We start from the raw sequence: 25,182 nt of genomic DNA on the forward strand, positions 1-25,182 counted from the left end.
ACCCACCCCCACTCATCCCTGGTAAGTCACTACTCTCCTCACATTTTCACTAAAATGAGTCTGTAGTGAAAATCTCTAGGTTCAGTCATATTTATTTAGCCAGAATGGAAAGCATACAGACTGTACAGAACCATAAATGCTGACTAGATACTTGAAACAACAGCAATAATACCTAAAAAATTTAGCCAAATTCCCTCGTTCTGACAATATCATCTGTTTCGTACACAAGTTCTCTTTTTCCACATTTGATTGGGAAACGTATTTCTTACAAATCACTTCTTGGTGTCAAAACTGGATCTGACAGAATGATCCAATGTTTCCCCAATAAAAAGTAGAGAAGAGAACTTGTATGTATGAATCACAGCACTTCCATGATGAACATACACCGTGCTACCACCTGTTCAGTACGATTCTTTACAAAATTGCTATTATGGATGTATGTACTTTAATGTCAAACCTTCCAGCCATATCTAAATATAGTCTACACATACTAACATTATCTAGATGTAATTTTCATCTCTTTTAAAAAAGACAAATTTTATTCCGGTCTTGTCAACTGTTTATTGACAATGATTATACATAAAGATATGGTTTATTCGCCCTCTGGGAGAACACAAAAGTAGGTGAAGACATTAGGCTATATTTGAGAATAAATATAAATTGACCAGTAAAACAGAGGCAAACCCATGAATGCTGTTCTTGTTTTATGCAAGCCCATGGGAGCTATGCATCAATTCTGATATAGATAATTACACTCTACAGGTAAGTAGAAAAAAACACATGGTTACATACATGTGTATAACAAACCAATCTACAAAAATGTATTCCTCCGAAAATCAATTATTTTTCCCTTACTCTTTTATTTAATCACACTTTTCAATTTCCAGATTTTAGACGAAAAGTTGCTTTCTTATCTGCATATCAAATAAACCTAAAACAATGTACATTTTAAGGGTGTTCACATATGTAAAAAACCTTGCCACGGCCTGGTCCCAGTAAACAAATTAATCAGGTGTTAACTTTTGGTCTGCGTTCAGATTGCATATTTGTCGTCATCGAGTCTAGGACAAAAACAGCGCCCTCAGTCACATCAACACTACTATTGTTAAATATGGCTGACTTCGATAACAGAAAGATGTTTGTAATGTTCCTGCTTATTTTACGTTTTTTGCGCTTTTGGAGACAAATGTTGACACGCAGGAGATTTCGAAGTAGTCTACAAAGATATCAGGATGAGGCGGTGCATCAAGCAGCTGAACAATATGGAGTGCATCGCCATTTTCGACACGTTTTGAGGCGTTTCCAGCGTCACAGTTCAAGATCGCACGCCTTCTTACTATCCATGATTGCATGTGTTCCTTTGACGGACACTGTGAATCGAACGATTTGGTCACGTCCACGCAGTGAGAGTTGGTGGGAAGATTAGTAATGATGACACGCTTAGACAATAGTAAAAAGGTCAACATATACTGTAGGTCAACATGAGAGGGCGTCATCTGGGACAAGGTCTGCATTCACACGGACGTTTTTGCTCTGGGACAAGACCAGGCCCGGCCCAGGCCAGGGCCTGAACCACCTTCTCGTCTGGGACCAAATCTTGTCCGGGCCAGGCCCTGGCTAAACCGTTCACACCTGTTTTTTTGTCCCAGACCAGGACCTGGCCATGGCCTGGCCCTACACAAAATTCGTAGTCTGAACAGGCTATTTGTGGTCTATTTAAGATGATGGTACCTTTTTCAAAACTGTTCGGGAATTTACGACCTCTGATAGTTGCAATGGCCTACAGAGAGCCATTTTCATAAGCCACAGCACACATTTCTGTTAAACTTGGCAGGTACATTTGTGCCATAAAGACGCCTGTGGTTTACAACATTGGCATACATGTAGAACATATACTATTAGATTTGTTTCCTGCTACAATCCAATTACCACCAATGAACTAAAGTGATTCAGTTTTACTAAGGTTGGATAACCCTGGTATTAAACAGAAAGAGGGAAGTTGGGTAGATTTCCATACTCTACCATGATTTTGGTCCGTAACACTGTTAATTAAAGTGACTGGGGAACTCAGGTTGATGTTACCTTCTTCCTTTGGAAAAACTAATATGGTAGGAAAATCTTGTAAAATGACTGTGGAACTCTGGCAGTTTAATTAGCTCACAGCTCTTAGCAAACACATTGGTGGGAAATCCTGGTAAAGTGACAAGAGAATTCACATGTTAACCTACATGTACTTACTGCCCTTAGCACACACACTGGTGGGGAACCATGGTAAAGTGACAGGGGAACTCAAGTAAACTTTACCCACATACCATCCCCAGCATTGTAAGTACATTCTACATGAAATAATAAATTCTGCTCAGGTATAGCCTTGAACCTTCACTTGTAGTTCATTTGGGCTACATGTATTAGACTTCGACTTTTGCTTTCAATATTTTACTTTAATGGTGGTCAGTCAGAAAACAATTCTTACTGGGTTTCAAATCTACAGGTGTGTCAGATGTCAGTGGCATCATCATGTAATCTGATTCAACAAAGACAGTGGAACTGTGCGACATAAACATATACATGTAGTCCGTCACTGTCAGTTGACAGGACTAGCCAATCACAAAAGGATAGATGGAATTGGGTGTATCAAAGTGAGGTTGAACCATCGCTATATAAATCTAAGGTTTATATAATACTATAAATTTTAGGTTTGAATACAAAGCCATAAGCCAAACAGAACACAGCCAAATTCAACCACAAGTGAAATGTCTGCGTTAGCTTAGGTCCAAAATAAACATCAAACTTCTCATATGCCAAATATAATTATTAGATTAGGTTACATGACAAATGGGGTGCTTGCAATTAATTGCAGCAACTAATATTGAAAATCAACAGGCAATTTAAATTCGACACATCCTGTCCAAAATAATGACAGCAATGCAACTCACAATAAAAGATGAACTTTCGTCTTTCAAATCTAACGTAAAATGACCACAATTCACTTTGCATGTCATGCAGTCAATAAATTCATGTCATCTTCAAAAATATGGCAACAACGTCGAGGCCTTGCATTACTCTTGTGTCGCAATTAACTTCATCCTCTTTTTTTGCAATAGCACAATACTGTCACATTTTTTTATCCCTTGATTTTGTGTATCAACAACAATCTCATGCCATCCACCACATCACTTGACCCCCTAAGCATGCCATACACCACTAAGACCCTCTAAGCTATTCCTTTTTATATTAAATTGGACAGATTAGATTCAATATCTATTCCGCGTCATATTTAACACTATACTTCGAAAAAATTTGATTAGGTGCATGAGAAGTTTGACATTTATTGAATTGGAAGAATGACCTTGATTGAACCCTGACCCCTTTGCACATACAGAACCTTGTCCATCTCAGCTGAACATGGTCGTCTGCATATCACTTCATTTGAAGGATCATATACGACAACTTGCTAGCTGGTGAATAATCTGATTGGGCAATTAAGCGTGGAGATTTTCAAACCACATTATCAGTGGTCTGCAATTCTAGTCACAAGCACGGTATGAGAAATTAAACAGAATATACCGTAAATGCCATAAACAGGCCATCTTACACAAGAAAAGAACAAAATAGTAAGCTGCATATCATGTTGTACAGAAAGCTGATGTGAAATACAACAGGATAGCAGTCACACTATCTTCAAACATAAATGTATTATTGAGCTACAATTACGTATTTTCCCTGCATGGACAAGAAAATAATATTTTATCAGAAGACTCAGATGTCAACAAATTTAATCACATTAAGTTTTCCGGGCAACTAACTGAAATAGGATCCTACAAATGATATGAGTTACACGTTGTCATATCACTACTATATATCTGTGTAAAGAAGTAATGGGACTCATCCATCATACAAAATGTATATAACAGAAGTCAAGGTTTTGCCTGTCAAATATCCACTCAAATTATCAGCTAATTGCGGGACTCCCACACAAAGCTTGTCATAATAACATGAAAGAAAAGGCAAGTTGACATATCTAGGAAATGAAATCTGCAGTTATTGGTAACAGATTATTTAAACAAGTCATCATTGAAGACATAGTCCCCCCCCCCCCCCAAACAACAACAACATTTCCAGTCACTAATTTATATACTGAATGTTTTATACCAAAATTGGACCATTCACTCGTTATTGCAAAGGTCATGAAACAAATTACTACACATGCATATGTGGACTACTATACCTGACATTAGCGCCAAGTTTGGTTGAAATCAGCTGATTAGATTATTCAATTATAATGGTGAAATATATATTCGAAAACTGTTTGATTTTTACAGGATTTCTTCTTGCTGTAACTTGTAATATTATATGGAGTGAACTGAGTACTGAAAGTGGGGAAGTCTGGTATCATTGGACAGTAGATCAAACAACTCATTGTATGTAGTAGTAGTAGTAGTAGTAGTAGTAATAGTAGTAGTAGTAGTAGTGATAGTAGTAGTAGTAGTAGTAGTAGTAGTAGTAGTAGTAGTAGTAGTAGTAGTAGTACCGGTAGTAGTAGTATTTTATTTATTATTGTGACCTGCAACTTTAACGAGTTGCCCAGCCCTATGGACTTATAAGTCACCATTACATCTTAACAAGTACAATAACAGAAAGTGAGGAATAAATAGATGAATGAATGTATGAATTCCAATAAGAAGTAAAACATTTCATTTATGGGATACCCTCCCACAAGGTAAAATGTGACTCAAAATACAACAGATAAATACAAGCAGAGTGAGGGTGGGTATATGAGGGAAAATTTTGAAATTCACTGACTAAAAGAGTGCTATCCGGTGTTATTTTAACATGTCAAGGTGATAACAATACCCTCTCCTTATCAAATTTTTTCCACACTTTTGGCCAGCACAATATTTTTTTCCAAAATCCCCTGGCCCCAGAAATGAAAAGGTTTGCCCCTAATGACATTGATTCTGAATTCTGTTATATGTTAATTTATATTTGTATTTCACACTTCATTTACATGAACTTCTAAAATTATTCTTACTACACCTTGCATAAAACTTGTAGAAAAAGCCCACTAAGACCACAAAAACAAATTGTGTTTCCGATGACCCGACTGACCCTAGTTTAAGTCTCCGACCCTATTATTAGAGACATTTTGTTAAATATTTTACATTTGTGAAACAAAACGATAAGAAATTCTTTGTCTTCTTCAAGTTCTTGACCTTCATGCATTTCTGTTTTCTTTCCCCAATGATCTCTTACATATTACATCAAACTATCACAGAAGGAGTATTCTGACTGATATTTTGCTTGTTTTTGGATCGAAGCAATATTTTTCAAATACTAAAAAACATTTATAAAGATAAAACCAAATAAAATAAAATTAAGACCTACCAGTACCTACCCTATTTTCGAGGCCATGATATTGGAAACAAAAAATGTTCCACCTAACATACAAAACTACCGGTAGTAAAAGATTCAAGTCATATTTGTAATTACTGGTACATTTGTAATATTTGTACTTTTTCACTCTTGTATGCTGACACCTGATAACACTTGACCACTGTATTTGATGTAAAATGATCTCATCACTTGATTGTCAAACAAAGGATATCCAAATCTCTCACTTGACATGCACAGATATCAAACACTGCCTAGTCATCCAGATTACTATCATCTCCATCATCCATTAATTGCCTCTCTTTATACTTTTCCTTACTGTCAGGTATTGTTACAATGATTTAGGTAACAATACTAGGGACTACAATCTGGTGTCATGTCAAGGTGATAACAATACCATCTCTGTGACATATTCCACTGCTGTGTTTATTCATTGTTTGTTACTCATGTTCAATATCCCTTATTTGAATATATTTTTAAATGTTTGTGTTTACGTCCAGCTTTCTTGTCTATAATTCATTAATTTGTGTATGTGTTAACACACTATTGGTTATTTAGTAGTACCGGTAGTAGTAGTAGTGAGTGATAGTACATAAACTAAATGTAACTCTACACAGTCCCTTCCCTAGCTTGTACTGATTGGTTATTTAACTAGTAATGAGTGGCAGTGTATAAACTAAATGTAATGCTACACACAGTTCCTCCACAGCAGTCTAGTTCCTATACGATATCGTTACGATTTCTACCTCCAGTTAGAGACCACGATGGCATCCAGACTACTCCAGTCACTCCATTGGTTAACTAGTCGTGAATGGTAGTGCTGTAACGCTACAAAGTCCCTTCCCTAGCTTGCACTTAATTGGTTATTTAACTAGTAAAGAGTGGCAGTGTATAAAATAAGTGTATCTCTACATATTCCCTTCCCTATATGTAACTGTTACTTGTAACTAGTATTCATGTATAAAATAAGTGGTTATGACATCAAAACCATCATCATTTGACTAGTTTTCATAGATCATAACTTGTGCCACTATACTATTTGTCTTCAGCAAGAAAGGAAATACTTGTGAGCTAAAGGTTTTGTCATTATTTGTTTTTCAACTTGAATGAGGCCACTTAGGTCCCTTGCATTTTCCTCGGCGATACAAAGAATACAAATGTACTATTGCCGAATGATAATATCTACATGTATATGGACGTTTTAGTTAACTTTCTTACAACCTGGACATTCTAGGCTTTGAAACTACAATGGTTTGTTCTCCCAGAGCCTTCTCTGTGTTACACATGCATGTGGGTCAAAGGTCAATCTTCCCATGAAAGTTCAAATGTATTGAACGGTGTATGAAGGTGAGCTTTTGTTCACAACACAAAAGATAAAAGGGAGTCCTGAATTTCAAAATGTTGTTGACAAAGACTGAAAGTGTACAGTCCAAAATTCTGGTACAATTTTTTCATGCTGTTGTTTGGCACAAAATCTAACCTTTGTACAGAGTTCAAATCTTGATACGTATGGGTTCACTTGTTAGAAAGGGGAGCATTTTCCTCAACTCCATCTCAAAACCACATCTCACTAATGTGGACATTCAGCTCAATTCAAAACAAAGGAAATCGAACCCTGTGTCCACCACTATAATATTCACTTTATCTGTGATAATCCTCAGACAGATGCAAGTTCTCTTGACTTGTGTTTCGGATTACTGTTACCCCTCAAAAACCCCATCTTCCCTAATTTTCTGTAATGTCCGGAGCCTCAACTCCTGAACTACATGTACCACCGAAACAAGCCATATTCACTCAATGAACGTAAAGATGCTGAATGATGGTGTTATGCAGAAATGTATTTATACTACAAATTACAATGGTACATGTATATATGTGAAAGTTACATTATCATGCATACATGTAATCATGTGTGGACCGTACGCGAACTACGACATGAACCCATGCAGTAGACAGACCAGCTGAACTGGCAGACGAAGTAAATGCCAACCTCTCACGAATGCTGATTTCAAGTGCATAAAGCTCTTATTTGAGGGGGGGGGGGGGGGGGGGAGAAACGACATGACAAGCAATATGTATTATGTTGTAGGTAAATACTAGGTATGGTTAGTAAGGGCAAAAACTGGAATGTCATGCTCACTTTACAAAAAATGTATATTTACTCAGAGGTTCTAGGCAGACTGATACAGTTGCAATGTCTTCTGGGAGTAATATTGCCATATGTTCAAATCCTACTGTAAAGCAGGAGATTTTTTTATCTACCTTAAACCATGACTATGTTGTGGAGTTCTACAGTGGTAGAGGCTGTACCACTAATCTACGTCACAGTCACAAGACTCGTATAAATCTGGGAGCTTTCTTTGGAGATTTTCTCCTGGTTAATAAGTAGTTAGTATGCTTGCTCAGTGGCACACAGAGGGTGGTGGTACTATGCATTGCTACAAACATGTATGTGGACCTGGGTGACTAAGACTCCAAGAGATGAACTGTGGAATGACTAGCATATATCCTTGAAAGATCCACAAGGACTATGATAGGACATGTACTCAAAAAGTTCTAGAAAACATAGCACTGCCACGTACTCCCAAACAACATATCCCTGCCATGCAGTCCCATGTGATGATGTCACATACACATCATGTACTTCCAAACAACATAGCCCTGCCATGTGTAGTCTAGCTGCTAGACTTTGGATGTTCTTCCGATAAATTATAACACATGACCAAACATCGCTATCGAGGATGGGCAAGCCCTCACTGTGAACTTTGTTCGCTTATCGTATCGGAAGAAAGCCTGTACATCTAGCAGCAAGACTATCCCATGTGATGAGATCACATAGCCATCATGTATGATGTCGTCCCAAGTAAGCAACATAGTCCTGCCATGCAGTCCCATGTCACATAGGATGATTATGCAGTCCCAAACAACATAAAATTATAGGCTTAATGCAAATCTGTGTTGATAGAGTAGTTGGTGGTCAAAGGGCTGTCTTTATCATCAACATGGCATAAAGATCACAAGAAGCCTTTCCCATGTAAACTGGGTAACAGAGGGACCACTGAGGTAACTAAAAATACTGCTGTTTAAGGAAATTACAGATGTAGTAAAAACAACGCTAAGACCAAATGTACCTGGCTGCAAAATAAAGTAGGCAGGGTACAAATTATTGGTAGCAAGGTGCTAAACCCTGCTAAAACCAGTTATTTGTACACTAATAACTCCATTTTTCATCACGTGTTTATACTTTAAAATAAGTCTGCATTTCTAATATTCATTTATACAAATACACAGTATGTCATAAATATTGATTGCTTGCTTGTTACATCAGTATGCAAAGCCTATTGAGCATCATTGTTTCCACAATACTAGCACAATCAAAATAATTACTGTAGTAAACAGTTTTAAATTCTGTGAAAGAAGCTGTGCAGATTACAGTTACATGTGCTATAAAATAAATACAGCTTCCACTAGATGTGTGATGTAAAAATTCTTAGTGCTTTTTTCTACAAGCCAAGAATACTTTATTATCAACCAGTACATATAAATGATATGTGAGCAGCAACTGAATGCATTCAAGTCCTCCTGATGCTGATAACAGGCTGTACTGATTATGTAATGACTGGCAGCCTTATATTGAGGTCACACACGATTTGTGACCAAGTTTTGAATGTTTGCGATATAAATACTGTATAATTGTTTGCTAACTGTACACAAAATGTATATCAAATTAGCACTAAATACACTGTCCAAAATATGTCACAGAAATTTCTCATTTTGAGAGGGGCCCAGGTGCTTCAAATGTAAACTGACCTTTCCCTAAAACTGGGTCACAACAAAACAGGGAATTTCTATTGTTTGTTTTCAATGCACTTTCCTCTGGAAAAGTGCTGTAACGTTTTATATTGTTCTAGTGAATGAACGTTAACATACAAGTAAAAAATGTCGAGTGTTTCCATGCAAAGCAGCGACCCTTATTAATCCGTCGATATCTAAACATGCCTCGAATGTATAATCTATAAACAATATGGCTGTCAGTACCACACACAACACCAAATACGTAGGTACACACAATCCACCTGCAAATACACAATATTTAAGCCTATCCTAATATTTAATTATACAAGTTGTGAGGAATGTTGTCACTTCGCTACTGATTTCGCATACTCATCGTCAAACTGTTTAAAACATGCACCGCCCACGTCCTCTGAAGTTGAATGCCGTTACTTTTGTTTACATGTCGAGTGCCCAACACTCTCGAGGCCCATGCGCGTAATTACCGCGTATTCGAGGGCTTGTTTTTATCAAGAAACGAATTTTAGAACACGTTTTTTCATAGAATAACTATTTATGAGGTTCCAGAAGTAACACTGTTATAGTAAGATGTGGTTTGTTAGTCGTGTTTCGGGTGATATTATGGGTATCAACGCGAGCGACGAAATGACCCAAGTGTTCCGAAATGGCAGCTACAGAAGAAGGGTCAATTACATGTGAGTGTACGTATATATCTAAAAACGTCTCGAATTCCACACGGCATATGGCAGATTCCCGAAAATTTGAGATCACCATTCGAAGGCCCATATAGAGGACATTAAAACACATTGTTGATTGGTTTAAAATTCAAACCGTAGAAAAATTATACAATACCGAGACATTCCAGAGAATATTTATCTCGACTTCCCTGTGAACAGAGTGACCCGATCATTCTAAATTATTTCAAGAGGTCGTGAGTGAGCCGACCTCTGTTTCTTGTAGTTTTAGCGCACAAAATTTCACATTTTTTGGGTAATAATTGGTGTAGAACATAGTTAGATACTACTCTGTAATGTCACGTAGTGTATATGAGTGCACGCTTGAAGAAATTACCTGAATCGGCATCAGCGGACAGCCTCTGTCTTTTCACCGACACTGCCGAGGCCGCCATCTTGGGAAATAATTACGTCACAGAATGTTTTGCTTTGAATTTACCGCCCTCGCTGCAAGCGCCCCCGTTTTTTTCCCACGAATCATGCAAATCGCAAGAAAGGAATGTTATGTGGGAAAAAAATGTATATTATATATTGACTTGTCGTGCGCTATATCCCAAAGGGAAGATCCTTAAAATATCAAACCGAATTAAAAAGATATTAAATGAAAATATGAATTTGTTTAAATATGTAAAAAAAAAAAAAAATTATGCCTGTGCCAGTCTTATTTTATGTTGCTTTGTTTTTTGGGTTTTTTTGTTATTTATTTTAATGAAAACATTACAGTCTAATTCATTACGTATCACACGTCTTGTCTTCTGGCAGTTATTTCTTAAAGCTGATCTAGACCTGGAGAATATATTGTCCATGGCTCCAAGAATCAATAGAACACTACAATATAGTTACTTTGGAACAATAAATTGGACATGAATGCGACGTTTCGATCCGTCTACTACGGTCCTTGATTTTGCAATGATTTAATTATTCAGCGTTAATGTTTCTCTCTGAACTCATGGAATAATATGTCCGTAAATTTATTGTAGTTGGTATCTTTGGTCTCACACAAACTGACAAGTGAATCCAGTTAATTAACACAAACACATCAAATAAGATGGCATTTCTAACATTAATCAATAAATAAATAAATAAAATACCAAAATTATAATGGTTTAAAATTCTTAAAGACAAAATCATATGACTTGCATTATATATTTCAAAATTTCAAGATGGCCGCTATATTTAAGATTATAAAAAGCTTGGCTGTATGCAGTTGCAAAATTCCAGCCTCCGAGTGCTAGTTAAAAAAATATCCCATGCAAAAAATGACACAGAAAGTATGTTCCAGGCATGGAAATAAACAATATTTCTCACTGAAAATATGTTTGCTGATGGCAAAATACAGAAAGCTTATACATTGTGAATTTCACATTCTTGGATTGGTTATTATGTATGATAGGCCTTATTATTCTTTTCCTGGCTGTAGTGTTTTTATATTTTGGTGTTACAGACTATTTTTTGAGACATTCATTTGTAGTTTTTCGAAGGAATCTAAACTTATATTTCATGTCAACATTATTTAATTCTATCAAGTTTTTACTTTTGGTGAGATTATTGTTGATTTACATAATTTTCAAATTGCCAAAAAAATTCTTTTAAATTCTGTTTTTTACATTCTTTTTTTAATTTTTTTTTTACATAAATCTGTTTTGTTAGTTTCTTCGGCCCACTCGATTTGTGGTCGATTTCCATAAAAACAGGGGTGTTCGGGTGTTCATAGATACGGCGACATAGTCATTACCTATCTACTGAAGCCGAAGTATATGTAGCGCCCTCATTTTGTTTTTATTTCATACCTTTGTTTTTACTTTTTAGTTCCGTGTTCATCTGGTGTTCATTTCTTTTGACTGGTGCATGGTACTAGTATCTACCTATATTTTGCTGCCACCCGTTTGATACGTTCGTCGTATTATGAATACCTAGTTCTACACCACAACTGTCTTCGGAGCAGTCCACAAGTGTTTTTGTTGCAGTCTAACTACACACACACACGCACACACGCACGCACGCACGCACACACACACACACACACACACACACACACACACACACACACACACACACACACAAGCATGACTGTATATGAAAACAACACACTGGTCCTTTATATAGCATGTGCTGTATGGGGATTGACGGTACTATGGCAGCTAAATTGATATCACGTATATCAAATTACAGCTAAAAAGGCTGATAGCCTATTGCTTGGAGTAATCGACTGTCTTGTATACAGCTGACCGACTTTAAAATTCTGTGTGTGTGTGTGTGTGTGTGTGTGTATGTGAATACAAGTATGCATGCATGTATGTATTATGGATGTACCAGTATGTATATACGCATGTGTGTGAATGTTATGTTATGCTCAGAGTATACTATAGAGGCCAAGTCTGAAATGGGGCAAGTTACATGTAGTTGTAAATTTATTGTCTTAACAGGGGTCTATGGAATGGGTTCATACTGAAGTTTTTTTGTATGTTGAATTTAAGTGTACTAACTGAACATTATCCTGATGTGCTGCCTGGAAAGAAGTAGGAAGTAATTTGCTATTGTTAGAGTCTGAAAAGGGTTGGATTTCTCTTGCTCACAACATACCCAACACTTTCATCTTAGCAAGAAGGATTGTATTTACAGATGCATTGTATGTTGAACCATAGACAGAGTTGAACCATAGACCCCTCCATTGTCTATGGTTGACTAGATGATTAAAACAGTTCAATGAGAAGGCTTGTCTCAGTTGTTTAATCATAGACCTTGGAGCAGACATTCACTCCTGGATGTAAACTGTTACGATTCAGCTGAATAACTGAGTTGTAACTGTAATCAAGAAGGACAGCTTGTGTGATTAAAACTTGGGACATGAAACAAAAGACAAAACAAAAATACAAATATTATCAAAATGTTTATTGAGCATGTGATGGTAAAGGTGCTGTACAGATGACATAAGAATTATAAATAATATGTGGGAGAGGGGATTACACCCATTTTTTTCAGTGTCAAATAGAAATGTAATGGCATGCTTCATATATTCCCCGGTAAAAATATCAGAGAGAAACATTACCATTTCCGGTAATTACATGCTATGTACATTTCACAGAAATGTAGGTACTTTGAAGTAATATCCAACTGAAAGTTGTATGTCAACTGAAAGTTCAAAGCATCAATAATTTCACTTTCATGGTCTGTTTTATTGGAAACCAACACAGCATTTGCTAACTTACGAGTACTCATGACGAAAAAGGATGAAAGACTGCAGCTGCTTTTGGATAAGAACTTTTGATCAGAATAATGTATAAAGGTACTGAATTGTCACACTTCAAATAGTAGATACTACTGGTTCAATAATGACTATATCAAATACCAAAATATCTATGTTGATCAGTACTTCTAATCACAAACATTTAAAATTAAATACTCTTCTGGCTTCCTATTCTGGAAAACAAGCCTTCATTTGAACACATAGCCCCCAACTTCTGTGTCGTACAAAGATGATTGGAATTTTGTCAATCTTAACATGAAAAGGCTTTGGACTCTTACATGTGCTCATTGGAATTAAAAATTCTTGGAAGAACACCGACATGGATACTTCCTTGTCTTGGGCACAAATTAAAGCTTTGTCTACCTCCACGAATCTTTGTTCTGTAAATTTGTCCTACTTACAGATGAAATCTTTTCATATATCTATAATATTCAGACACTATTTTAACCCTGCAAATGCTATACTACTAGCAATAGACTATATATAAAGTTTTTTGTATTTTTCCTACTTCAATTCATATTTTGACTTGGTACTTAAAAAAAAAAAAAAAAAAAAAAAAAACTTACAACAAATACTATGATCACCACAAATGAAGAGGGCACTTCATTGCATCCTAATATGACGTAAAGAGTTTGGCAGTTCTGAAAACAACATAACACAAAGACTTTGTTTTGTGACCTGTATGGTGCAGTACGCATGTGTACTCTGTTTTATGCCAAAAAAAAATAAGTTCAACCAAATAAAGTCCTTACTTGATCTTGAAGGATACAAAAATCAGTACAAACTGAAACAATATCCATGTAAAAAGAAATCAAACAAAGTTACTGTCTGGCTTAATATACTATATACTACTGTAAAAGACACTCATCACAGTACACAACACATAGAAAATTGATAGCTACATTCTGTAACAAGGCTATATTTTTATATGGTAAAATTCACTATAATATGTTCCCCTTTCCTTTTACTTTGACCCACCCTCATCCCACCCCTCAGTTTTCTCCTGCTACTTTGCCAATTTTACCAGGTATTTCACAGTTTTCCAGATGTGTCTATGTTGAATGTACAGGGAAGCATTATTTCAAATATTGGGAGATTCTGTCATGTAATCATACCCTGAATATTGTTGTTGACCCAGAGCAATTCAATAGCTGCCATGTCTTTTAGTGTTCAGCCCTGACTTAGACTAAGAGATTCCTTTTTTGTGTGCACTCCTTGAAACTTCTTACAAATTAGCTATTGGTTAAAGGGCTAATGTTCAATCCTGGGTCAATGTCTTGACACTTGCAATGTGTATCAAGCCAACATCTTCACGAACAAAGCCCCAAAAAGCAACTAATTCAAAATACTGTAACAGATTTCTTTCTTGAACATTCATGATACCATAGTCAAACATTAGGAGATACAAAATCTGTTAATACGCTCTAAAACGACAGTTTTGTAGGTGCTGTATAAGCTCTGGGTGCATGTTAAACAGCCAAAATTATCTAGCATAATGAACGTCATCATATCCGACCACTCCTATATATATGCAGAGTATGCCTGGAGCGGCGACAATGAATATGCAGAGTATGCCTGGAGCGGCGACAATGACAAATCTATCACAGACTTCATTTCCATTCAATGCAATCCACAACATTCTTCCACATCTCCAATTCATCAGTAAACTTATTTTCAGTGTTCTGCCACTGACTTCACCCTCAAGTCCCAACCCAGACATTCTTCCTGACGACTGGGTACCCTTTCCTCCTGAATACATCCAACACCATTTGGCACACAGCTATTGTTCAGCCATGGATTTTGTCTGGCAAGGAAGTTCTGACACAGTAATAACGGAAAGTTTCCCATTTGACCGTTAAAACAAGTCTAGTCATCATACTTGTACCTCAAATAGTTAATCATAATTTTAGACAGAGGTAATTTACTAAGTTTTTCAACTCTTCTTGCTCCAAGAGTTCTGCGTAACTCAAACCTGCACATTTCTTGTAATGATCTTGGGTTGTCTGAAAGAAGAGACGGCAATAATTCAAATTTAGTAAGAATATAAAATAGCAACTGTTTTGAGTTATATCTTAATAACAGGTTTAAGTTCAATCAACTGCATGTGGCGGTTTAACTGTGCTTCAGCAAGTACAATACTGCGAGTACCCTTTAAATATGCAGAAAAAACTACGCTGAAATATGTATGACTCAGCTTGTGTCCCTTTAATATCATAGACCTGTTTTTCAAAATTGTTGACTGTTAGTAGCCACTGTTCTAATTTAACTCTTGACTTATATATGTATGCATTTTGTTCTATCTGCTAGGATAGTGATGTTTTAAATATGTTTTTTAGTGATCACGTTCAAAAATAGTGACAATGGCACTGTGCACAACTGATTCTGAAATCCACCTGTAATGTAACAGGATATTTCTAGATCTGCCAAGCAGATTCGAAGTTTAAGTTTTCACCAAAAGTGAGCTATAATATGCATATCAATGATTTGTATTATCTTTTCATCAACAGTTCTTATGTACATTGCCCAAGAAACATCCCCACCAAATTTCAGATGAATTGGCCTTGCAGTTTTCAAGAATTATATTTTAACAGTGGCCGATTTCAAAATAAAATTTACCTACCGATACTATTCATTTTCTAAATGCCTACAACTAAAATTTCATATTTATTCCTTTTTTACCACAATCTAGTGAATAGTTAGTCTGTAAGATATAGACATTTGTGCCACGCTATCAGCCAACACTCATGAAGCCTGATGGGGCTGAAAAACACGACAATGTGGACAGAATAGTTTGATGTGGAAACATTCGTTAGAAACTGACTCCATTATACAGGCTTCACTGTGAAGCCCTTGGAAGGCAAGGCATATGTAACTACTGGGCATACCTTCTTATATAATCATTACCAATACTGGCAACAGGTGTCACTTTTTCCATTGTTATCTAGTTTGTCAAAATGAACCTTATGAAAAGCTTCTAATTATACCCATTTTACAATGGACCATTTCATGAATATTATTTTCCAGAAATTTCCACGAAAAGGTAGATTTCCCCAGAACTTTTCCAGATGGCTTGTGTGTGAATAATTGCACTTACTTGTAATATCTGTAAGATATTTAAGACATGGTCTATCAAGGCTTGATAAACCACGGGAAACTTGTAACGGAGTATGGCCATCATGATTCTTGATATTAGGATTAGCACCAAACTTGTAAAGTATCCTGCACGCCTCTTCATCATCCTTCAAAGCAGATAAGTGTAATGATGTCTGCCCATCCTCTTGTCGTCCTAAATTAACATCAGCTCCTTTCTTCAGAAGCAGTTTGCAAATAGAATGGTTGCTCTTGATAACAGCATATCTGAGGGGAAAGCCTAATTGTACATTAATATTTGCTTGCCAGTGTAACAGCATTTTAATACATGCAGTTCTTTCACGAATCATTGCCAACTGCAGTGGTGTGGTTCCTTTGTCACTTTTGGAGTCCACGAAAGCTTGGTGCTGTAGTAACAAATTGGCAAATGAGTCCCTGCCATAGTGAGCAGCAACATGAAGGGGGGTCCAACCGTCACTACTTTGAATGTTCACAACACTGTGCTTCACACAGTCAAAGTCAAGTAGTAATCTTGCAATACGAGTTCTTCCATGCATTGCTGCATAGTGTAATGCTGTGAAACCTCCTATGCTATCTTGCAACTCTGTTCTGCCTGCAAGGAAGACATCAACAAACTGGTTTAAAGTTTTCACCGACAACAATCATTTAGTGTGTGCCTCGGAAATAAGAATCTGAAATTTTTACTGTTACTTTGATCAAGTTAACTCAAACCCATTCAAAGTTAAAACCAAAGAAAAATACTTAGAGGTCATTGTACAAAATATATGTAGTGGAATAGGACTGGCACCCCTGGGAGTATGTCCTCTAACTGGGGGCGCCACTGTCAACAGTGCCACCCGAACAGCCGAGCGCAGCCGGTTTTCTACATATATATGGAAAAGGGTCAAAATGAGATCAAAATTAAAGCATTTTAGAATCCAACATGGCTACTGAACACTGTGTTACTAGTAACCCTAAAGGATAATTTAAAAAATTGTATATTACCTTGAAAACAAGATGGTAAACGCAAAAAATTCTTTTTATCATTTCAAAAGGATCAGGAACATGTTTTCATTTTGTGATATTTGTGGAGAGCTTTAGATAACTTTGATTATCAGGGAAACTGGTCCCTAAAACACACCCACTATCTTATGTAAGGGTGACCCTATTTATTTTTATGTTTCTCATTACTATTTTATGGCAACTTTACATGTTGGTCGGTCGGTCTGTCGGTCGGTCAGTCGATTTAAAAAAATAAATTTAAAATATAAATATATAAAAAATACCGCCAATGGCGTTGTAGCACAACTGTAGTTTTTAAAAATGTTTATCCATATGCTAGTCTATGCTAACAATAGGTGTTTATTTGCTGAATAACTATCCAGTTGCCTATCCAACCATGTTGCTATCTTTACGATAAATGCTATCATTTGGCTGTTGCTATGGGCGTGGTCATGTTGTTAGATATATTTGCATACATTTGTGTATGTTTTTGTTCACTTGTGTATGAATTCCTGATATTGTCTTTGCAATATACATGATCATTTGGCTGTTGCTATGGGCGTGGTCTTGTTGCTAGGAAAATTTACATACATTTTTTGAATGTTTATTCAATTGTCTATTAAACCCTGTTGTTATCTTTGTGAAATACACCACCGTTTGGCTGTTGCTATGGGCGTGGTCATGGTTACTAGGGTATTTGCATACATTTTTTGAATGTTTATTCATCTGTCTTTCTATTCCTGTTGTAATCTTTGCAATATACGTGATTATTTGGCTGTTGTTATGGGCGTGGTCTTGTTGCTATGCAAATTTACATACATTTTTTGGATGTTTATTCAATTATCTATTAAACCCTATTGTTATCTTTGTGAAATACACCACCGTTTGGCTGTTGCTAAAGGGTGTGGTCATGGTTGCTAGGGCCAATTTTGTCAAAATGTTTTTAAGAAAATCTGCAGAATAACAGTTTCAGAAACATCTTGGCAAGTTTCAGACTAATTGACCAAGTACTTTTTGAGATATAAGTTTTTGACCAAAAATGAACATTTTTACACCTAATTTGCATATCACTCATGGAATCATGGTATGCTTAATATTTCTTCGTCCATACATCCCTAGATACATTCCCATTAAATTTCAGCCCAATCTGCTCAGTAGTTTTAGAATTATAGATTTTTAACCAAAAAGACACATTTTTAGCCCTAATTTGCATATCACTGATGGAATCATCCCGTCATAAACAAATCTTACTTTACACCCCCTTAAGAATGTTCCCACCAAATTTCGCACCAATCTGCCCAGTAGTTTCTGAGTTTAAGTTTTTTGACCAAAAATCACATTTTTTTACCCAAATCACACACCTGTGATGCGATCATTTTGATTTGAACAATTTCCCAACTAGACACCCAAAGTAATGGACCCACCAAATATCGTGGCAATCGGTTCAGCGGTTTTTGACTTTAAGTTGTTTACACACACACACACACACACACATCCACACACACACACACACAGACAGACAGACGCCGGGCGATCCCTATAGCACTACTGAACAAGTTCAGTTGTGCTAAAAATCATCTCTGCCTCTCCTTTCCTCCTCTCTATCTTCTTTTCATTGGATTCCTGGGAACAAGCCCTTTCCCAGCTTCTCTACACAATTGTCATGTTTACAACCCCACTACTTGTTTACAACCCCACTACTTCCGTCATAACTTCCGTCATGACTGTATATGACATCGACAGTCCAGACGCTTGATTACTCTTCACAAAGAGGGTACTGTTCCACAAAATATAAAGGGCAGGCGAAAATAAAAAAATTTTTTTTTCATTTTGATATTGGAGCTGAAAATTTGGATCGTTGGGTAATGAGAAACAGAAAAAATAGGGTCACCCTAAAAGAAAACAATGAGGTTGTCTTTCATGGATTTAAATGGAAATGTTCAATGAAATGAATTTGGATCCTTTGTTTTCAGAGTTAAGAGAATTTCTAGGTCTTAATTAGGTTGTGTAACACTAACAGAACAGTATATAAAGAGAGTTTGATTTGTGAAAAGACAATTGAACTATCAGCTGCATTGGCAGGAATGATTAACAGGCAAATAACTCAAGTCTGATGTGAGCACAACCATAGATTGAAACATCAATTAGATATTACATTAAATCTGTGTATGTTTGAATGAATGACTAACAGAGTACGATTCCAGACTGACTTTGATATTCCATCAAATCTATCAAATGCTGTATGTCTGAATTCACTCTTGGTAAACTGTATCCCATGCCATCTTACTGTGTACCATCTGCTTTACACTTGTTGTATGTGCACATGTATAACACAACCTTACCCTAGAGATTGAATTTGATGTTCTCATACTTTAGATAAAGTACAGAAAAGAACTTCATTGTGGATGTAGACAGAAACTCTACAAAATACAATTATTTACCTCCATTTTCCAGGAGTACTCTAAGTACTTTTTCTCTTCCCCTGGAAGCAGCAAGATGAAGCAAAGTCCACCCATTCAGGTCTGCCTCATTTGGCGTTGACCCATTATTTAAACATTGGCGAACACATCGTACATCACCTCTGGCCACGGCAGCTCTAACTTTGACGATTTTCGTCAGGTCCACCTGTTGTTTAGCCTTGCTTCGAGTCTTCATCTTTACTTTCTAACCTAGTATAAAACAGGTTGAATAATCTACAGTACATATATAAACAAAACATGACATGTCTAAGAAGTTTCACCATATTTTGGATACCTACTCTGCAGACAGTATTGGAAGGGTTCAAAATCTGTGGGACTTGATGAATCAATGAATGATGATGATGATGATGATGATCAATGAATACCAAAATATGTTATGTGTTGTATCACTTCTACTATTTCTTGTAAGATTTATTGCTAAACCACCCCCACCCCACCCCATCTATGGAATAATACCATATGATATCATATATGTAGCCTGAGAATATTTGTTGTTGATCTGCTTACATTTACTCACTACCCTCAAGTGGAAACAATGATGGATCTTTCTGACTGATGATATCAATCCTATCGTTGCATTTCCATTTACTACTGTCTACAGTAAGTTTAGTGTTTTGTACATTTTGTTTATTGGTTTCTGTATGTTAACCTTAACAAGTATATTTGTATGCATTATTCTGTCCACACTGGATGGGGATAACATACACATATGCAATGTCTTGCATGCTATAAATGGTCACACTGGGATGACATTCACACATCCAATGTTGTGCATGTTATACATGGTCACACAGGGATGACATTCACATATGCAATGTCATGCATGTTATACATGGTCACACTGGGGATGACATTCACATATGCAATGTTGTACATGTTATACATGGTCACACAGGGATAACATGCACATATGCAATGTTGTGCATGCTATACATGGTCACACTGGGGATGACAATCAAATATGCAATGTTGTGCATGTTATACATGGTCACACAGGGATGACATTCACATATGCAATGTCATGCATGTTATACATGGTCACACTGGGGATGACATTCACATATGCAATGTTGTACATGTTATACATGGTCACACAGGGATAACATGCACATATGCAATGTTGTGCATGCTATACATGGTCACACTGGGGATGACAATCAAATATGCAATGTTGTGCATGTTATACATGGTCACACAGGGATGACATTCACATATGCAATGTCGTGCATGTTATACATGGTCACACTGGGGATAACATTCACATATGCAATGTTGTGCATGTTATACATGGTCACACTGGGGATAACATTCACACATGCAATGTTGTGCATGTTATACATGGTCACACAGGGATGACATTCACATATGCAATGCTGTACATGTTATACATGGTCACACAGGGATGACATTCACATATGCAATGTTGTGCATGTTATACATGGTCACACTGGGGATAACATGCACATATGTAATGTTGTGCATGTTATACATGGTCACACTGGGGATAACATGCACATATGTAATGTTGTGCATGTTATACATGGTCACACAGGGATAACATGCACATATGTAATGCTGTACATGTTATACATGGTCACACAGGGATAACATTCACATATGCAATGTCATGTATGCTATACATGGTCACACAGGGATGACATTCACATATGCAATGTTGTGCATGTTATACATGGTCACACTGGGGATAACATTCACACATCCAATGTTGTGCATGTTATACATGGTCACACAGGACATTCACATATGAAATGTTGTGCATGTCACACAGGGATGACATTCACATATGCAATGTTGTACAAATATCAGTAAGTCTATTTCCAACTTGTACTGATGTTACAATATTCATTTCCAAATTTCATAATCACTCTAGCAATCAACTTCTCAGTTTACTAAGATGGACGCAAACTAAACTAAAACGTTTGGTTACATACCCTGGTACATTGTAATCGAAATTATAATCATATGCATATCAGGTAACACCCAGTGAGAGAACTAACACAAATTTTCACTATGTCGCCTTTATAACGGGTTATTAATAGACCAATTTATATTGTAATTAGGCGTTTTATCCATGGTTGCAATAATATTGTGACGTTCGTTTTTGTTTTTTAGCTTCTTTTTTATCGTTCTGGAGTTTGCAGTTTTGAGATTTTTATCGTTCCAGGGTTTGCCGAACAATAAAAAGCTCAATTACAGAAAATGAAATCTCAAAAAAAAAAAAAAACTAACGCTACAATTATTGCAACTGTTTGTCCCCTGTTCAAATCAACTAAGCCATATTCGGCGACTAAATTGTGTTATTATGAAAGCCGGTGAAAACGACCCTGGCCTGATGCCCGAGCAATGGCAGCAAATATTGTGGACACGTCAAATAAGAAATAGCGAATAAATCCGTGAAGGCGACAAAGTTCCAAAAAATTATGGTAAGATATTCATGGAAACATAACCCTAACTTACTTTAGAGATCAACCGTAACCACTTTTGGGTTGGAAAAGTCGAAAATATCACATTTTTCGAGAATAACGACTTTGTTCAGTACTGATTCCACTTCCGCCAGCTGAAAATGGCGACCAAAACAAACGTTGTGCGCAAGCGCTAATAAGAGTTTTCTCGTACTTTTCCCATAATGCACGATTCACCCGGTACCCACAGACGAGTTCATTACTTCATCATGTCTGTGCCGGGGGTCTGTGGCCCGGGGGTCTGTGGTCATCTATTAAATGTACGTTATTTTCTTTTTCTAGAATTATTGTGGGTCATTTTTTCACAGAAAGGGTACAGCAAGTACAATATATTGAGATGGGTCAAATCATTCGTTCAAACATTCAATAAACCAATCAAACGATCAATAAACCAATCAAATGGGCACGGCAGGCCTCACAGAATGCTTACAATTTATCATTCAATCGATCGAGCAAAATACTATAATTGTCATTGACCAGAATCGCTTTTGATACAGTTTATTTTGATTTCCGAAAAAAAAATTACCATTTTACTGAAATTCAGGTGGCTTACGATAATTTGACTGGTTGGTTGGTTGGTTGGTTGGTTGGTTGGTTGGTTGGTTGGTTGGTTGGTTGGTTGGTTGGTTGGTTAAGTTTATTTGTATCTTCCAAGCCAGAAGTTTGTCCATAGGGAACTTGAGGCATATATGTGAAGATGTGTGTATATTTTGGCTACTTTTATGTTCAATAAAGTCACAGATAAAGATGAGTGTAATTCATTCAGAACGTTTATCTTCTTTAACAACTGTTATCAGCTAATTCACGAAGTGTACACATCAGATACAAACTGCTCAGCCAAACTTTAGATCCTTTTATGTGAATGTTTACACTAGTACTCAAAGTGTGACTGAGCAATTAACACCTATTTATGTGCATGCTTAGTGAACTAGCTGATAACAGCTAAAGCATAATTATGTAAATATTCGCATACATGCCTTCATTTCGTTTAGGGTCTATGACCCTGGGCCTATGGTATGGTTTGCCACGCATTGAGTAAACTCGTCGCTGTTGGCGCTCTATAAACTAAGCGGACTCTGAGATGAGGGGTCCCACTTTTTTACAAATCGGTTCTCGAGGGAGGGCCATAGTTTAGAAAATGGAAATTGGGGGGGGGGGGGGTCACATTTTACATAGACTCATTTTTAAATCTAACTTTGCATTATTTTGTGATTTGCCATTATCCCATCGCTGCCACCGGATCCAAATCCTACGTCTACCACATCCCACCACTACCACCACAAACGTTGACCGATTAAGAGTAATTGATATTTTGTTGTTAGTTTTGGTGTGAGGAGAGGAGTGGGCCTCACAGTGTTAAGAGGGATAACCATAACAATAGAGTGATATGTTGACCTCGGTCCTGAGTTTGTCAGTTGTGCACTCACCTAACCTCTGGGAGTTCTGGCTTCATCTAGATCCAAACACAGAGTGCATACAAACACAAACTCACTGTGGTGGCAGTAAAAGTGAGAAACAACAAATGCCTTTAAAAATTATCAAACACAAACACAAACTTATTGTGGTGGTAATAGTGGGAAACAACAAATGCCTTTACATGTAAAAAAAATAAATAAAAAAAATAGCGCCAATGGCGTTGTAACACACCTGTACAGCTTTTAAAAATGTTTATCCATGCTAGGTATAGGTGTTTTTGCTGAATGAATCCCCAGTTGCATATCCAGCCCTGCGCAATAAACACGATTATTTGGCTGTTGCTATGGGCGTGGTCATACTGCAAGACATATTTGCATACATTTTAAATCTTCGATCACTCATTTATGAATAATTTATGATCATCATACGGCTGTTGCTATGGACGTGGTCTTGTTGTTAGGTACATTTGCAAACATTTTTTGGAGGTTTATTTATTGTCATTGTTATCTTTGCAATATACATGATCAATTGGCTGTTGCTATCGGCGTGGTATTGTTGCTAGGCACATTTACATACATTTGTAAAATGTTTGTTCACTTGTCTATTAATCCCCGTTGTTATCTTTGTGAAATACAACACCGTTTGACTGTTGCCTTGGGCGTGGTCATGCGCGCTAGGGATATTTGCATACATGTTTTTAAATGTTTACTGACTAGCGTACCTGATGATGTTGTTATTTTGTTATACTGGCATTTAGTTGTTGCTCGGGCAATTGTGTCAAATTGTTTTGAACAATATCTGCAGAATAACACTTCTAGAAACACCTCACTAAATTTCAGTCTCATTGACTAAGTAGTTTGTGAGATATAAGTTTTTGGCCAAAAACCTTATTTAACATCACTCTTAGAAAACCGGAGATAGACATTTTAGACGTGGAGGAGAACTTTTAATGTTACTAATGTTCAGTTGATAATTATTAGGGTCCCTATTGTACGGTCGATCTAGACGTTTACTAGCTCTCGTAAGCAGCTATTTCCCAGGGTTATTAAAGTTGCAACGTTATATAGAGCTAGAAAACTCAATGGCATCAAAGTGCCGGGCAAAATCAGCCCCCTAGACATTGCGAGTGGGACTTTGGCAAACAATGTGCCAGATGTTCAGATGTTCTGGGACTGAAAGCATTTCAGGCAATTGTGTCAAATTGTTTTGAACAATATCTGCAGAATAACACTTCTAGAAACACCTCACTAAATTTCAGTCTCATTGACTAAGTAGTTTGTGAGATATAAGTTTTTGGCCAAAATTCACACTTTTACAACCTTATTTGCATATCGCTGATGAGATCACTATATTCATCTATACACCTCCAGATGCATCCCCATTAAATTTCAACCAAATCTGCTCATTAGTTTTGGAATTACAGATTTGTGACCAAAACAACATATACTATAGTATTTAGCCTTAATTTGCATATCACCGATGGGATCATCATGTCATGTACAAATCTTAATCTACACATCCCTACGAACGGTCCCACCAAATTTCAG

General features: G+C 36.7%; 2 protein-coding genes across 2 annotated transcripts in view; both read right to left on the bottom strand.

Moving 5' to 3' along the window:
• LOC144443698 (uncharacterized) overlaps window positions 1-10,312 on the bottom strand; it is a 28,165-nt gene extending 17,853 nt beyond the window's left edge. Inside the window, exon 1 of the mRNA XM_078133238.1 lies at window positions 10,255-10,312. Within this exon, the coding sequence (XP_077989364.1) occupies window positions 10,255-10,312 (58 nt within the window). The remainder of the gene's footprint in view (window positions 1-10,254) is intronic.
• A 3,847-nt stretch (window positions 10,313-14,159) lies between these two features.
• On the bottom strand, window positions 14,160-22,323 carry LOC144443537 (ankyrin repeat and SOCS box protein 7-like). The gene is made up of 4 exons (XM_078133062.1): window positions 22,215-22,323; window positions 19,698-19,925; window positions 16,259-16,867; window positions 14,160-15,167 (listed from the first exon to the last, which is right to left on the bottom strand). Exons 2-4 carry the CDS (start codon window positions 19,909-19,911, stop codon window positions 15,031-15,033), a joined length of 960 nt encoding a protein of 319 aa, XP_077989188.1. The 5' UTR covers window positions 19,912-19,925; window positions 22,215-22,323; the 3' UTR covers window positions 14,160-15,030.
• Window positions 22,324-25,182: the final 2,859 nt, after the last annotated feature.

Source organism: Glandiceps talaboti, chromosome 12 (assembly GCF_964340395.1).
Source record: "Glandiceps talaboti chromosome 12, keGlaTala1.1, whole genome shotgun sequence".
In the NCBI taxonomy this organism is placed as follows: domain Eukaryota; kingdom Metazoa; phylum Hemichordata; class Enteropneusta; family Spengelidae; genus Glandiceps; species Glandiceps talaboti.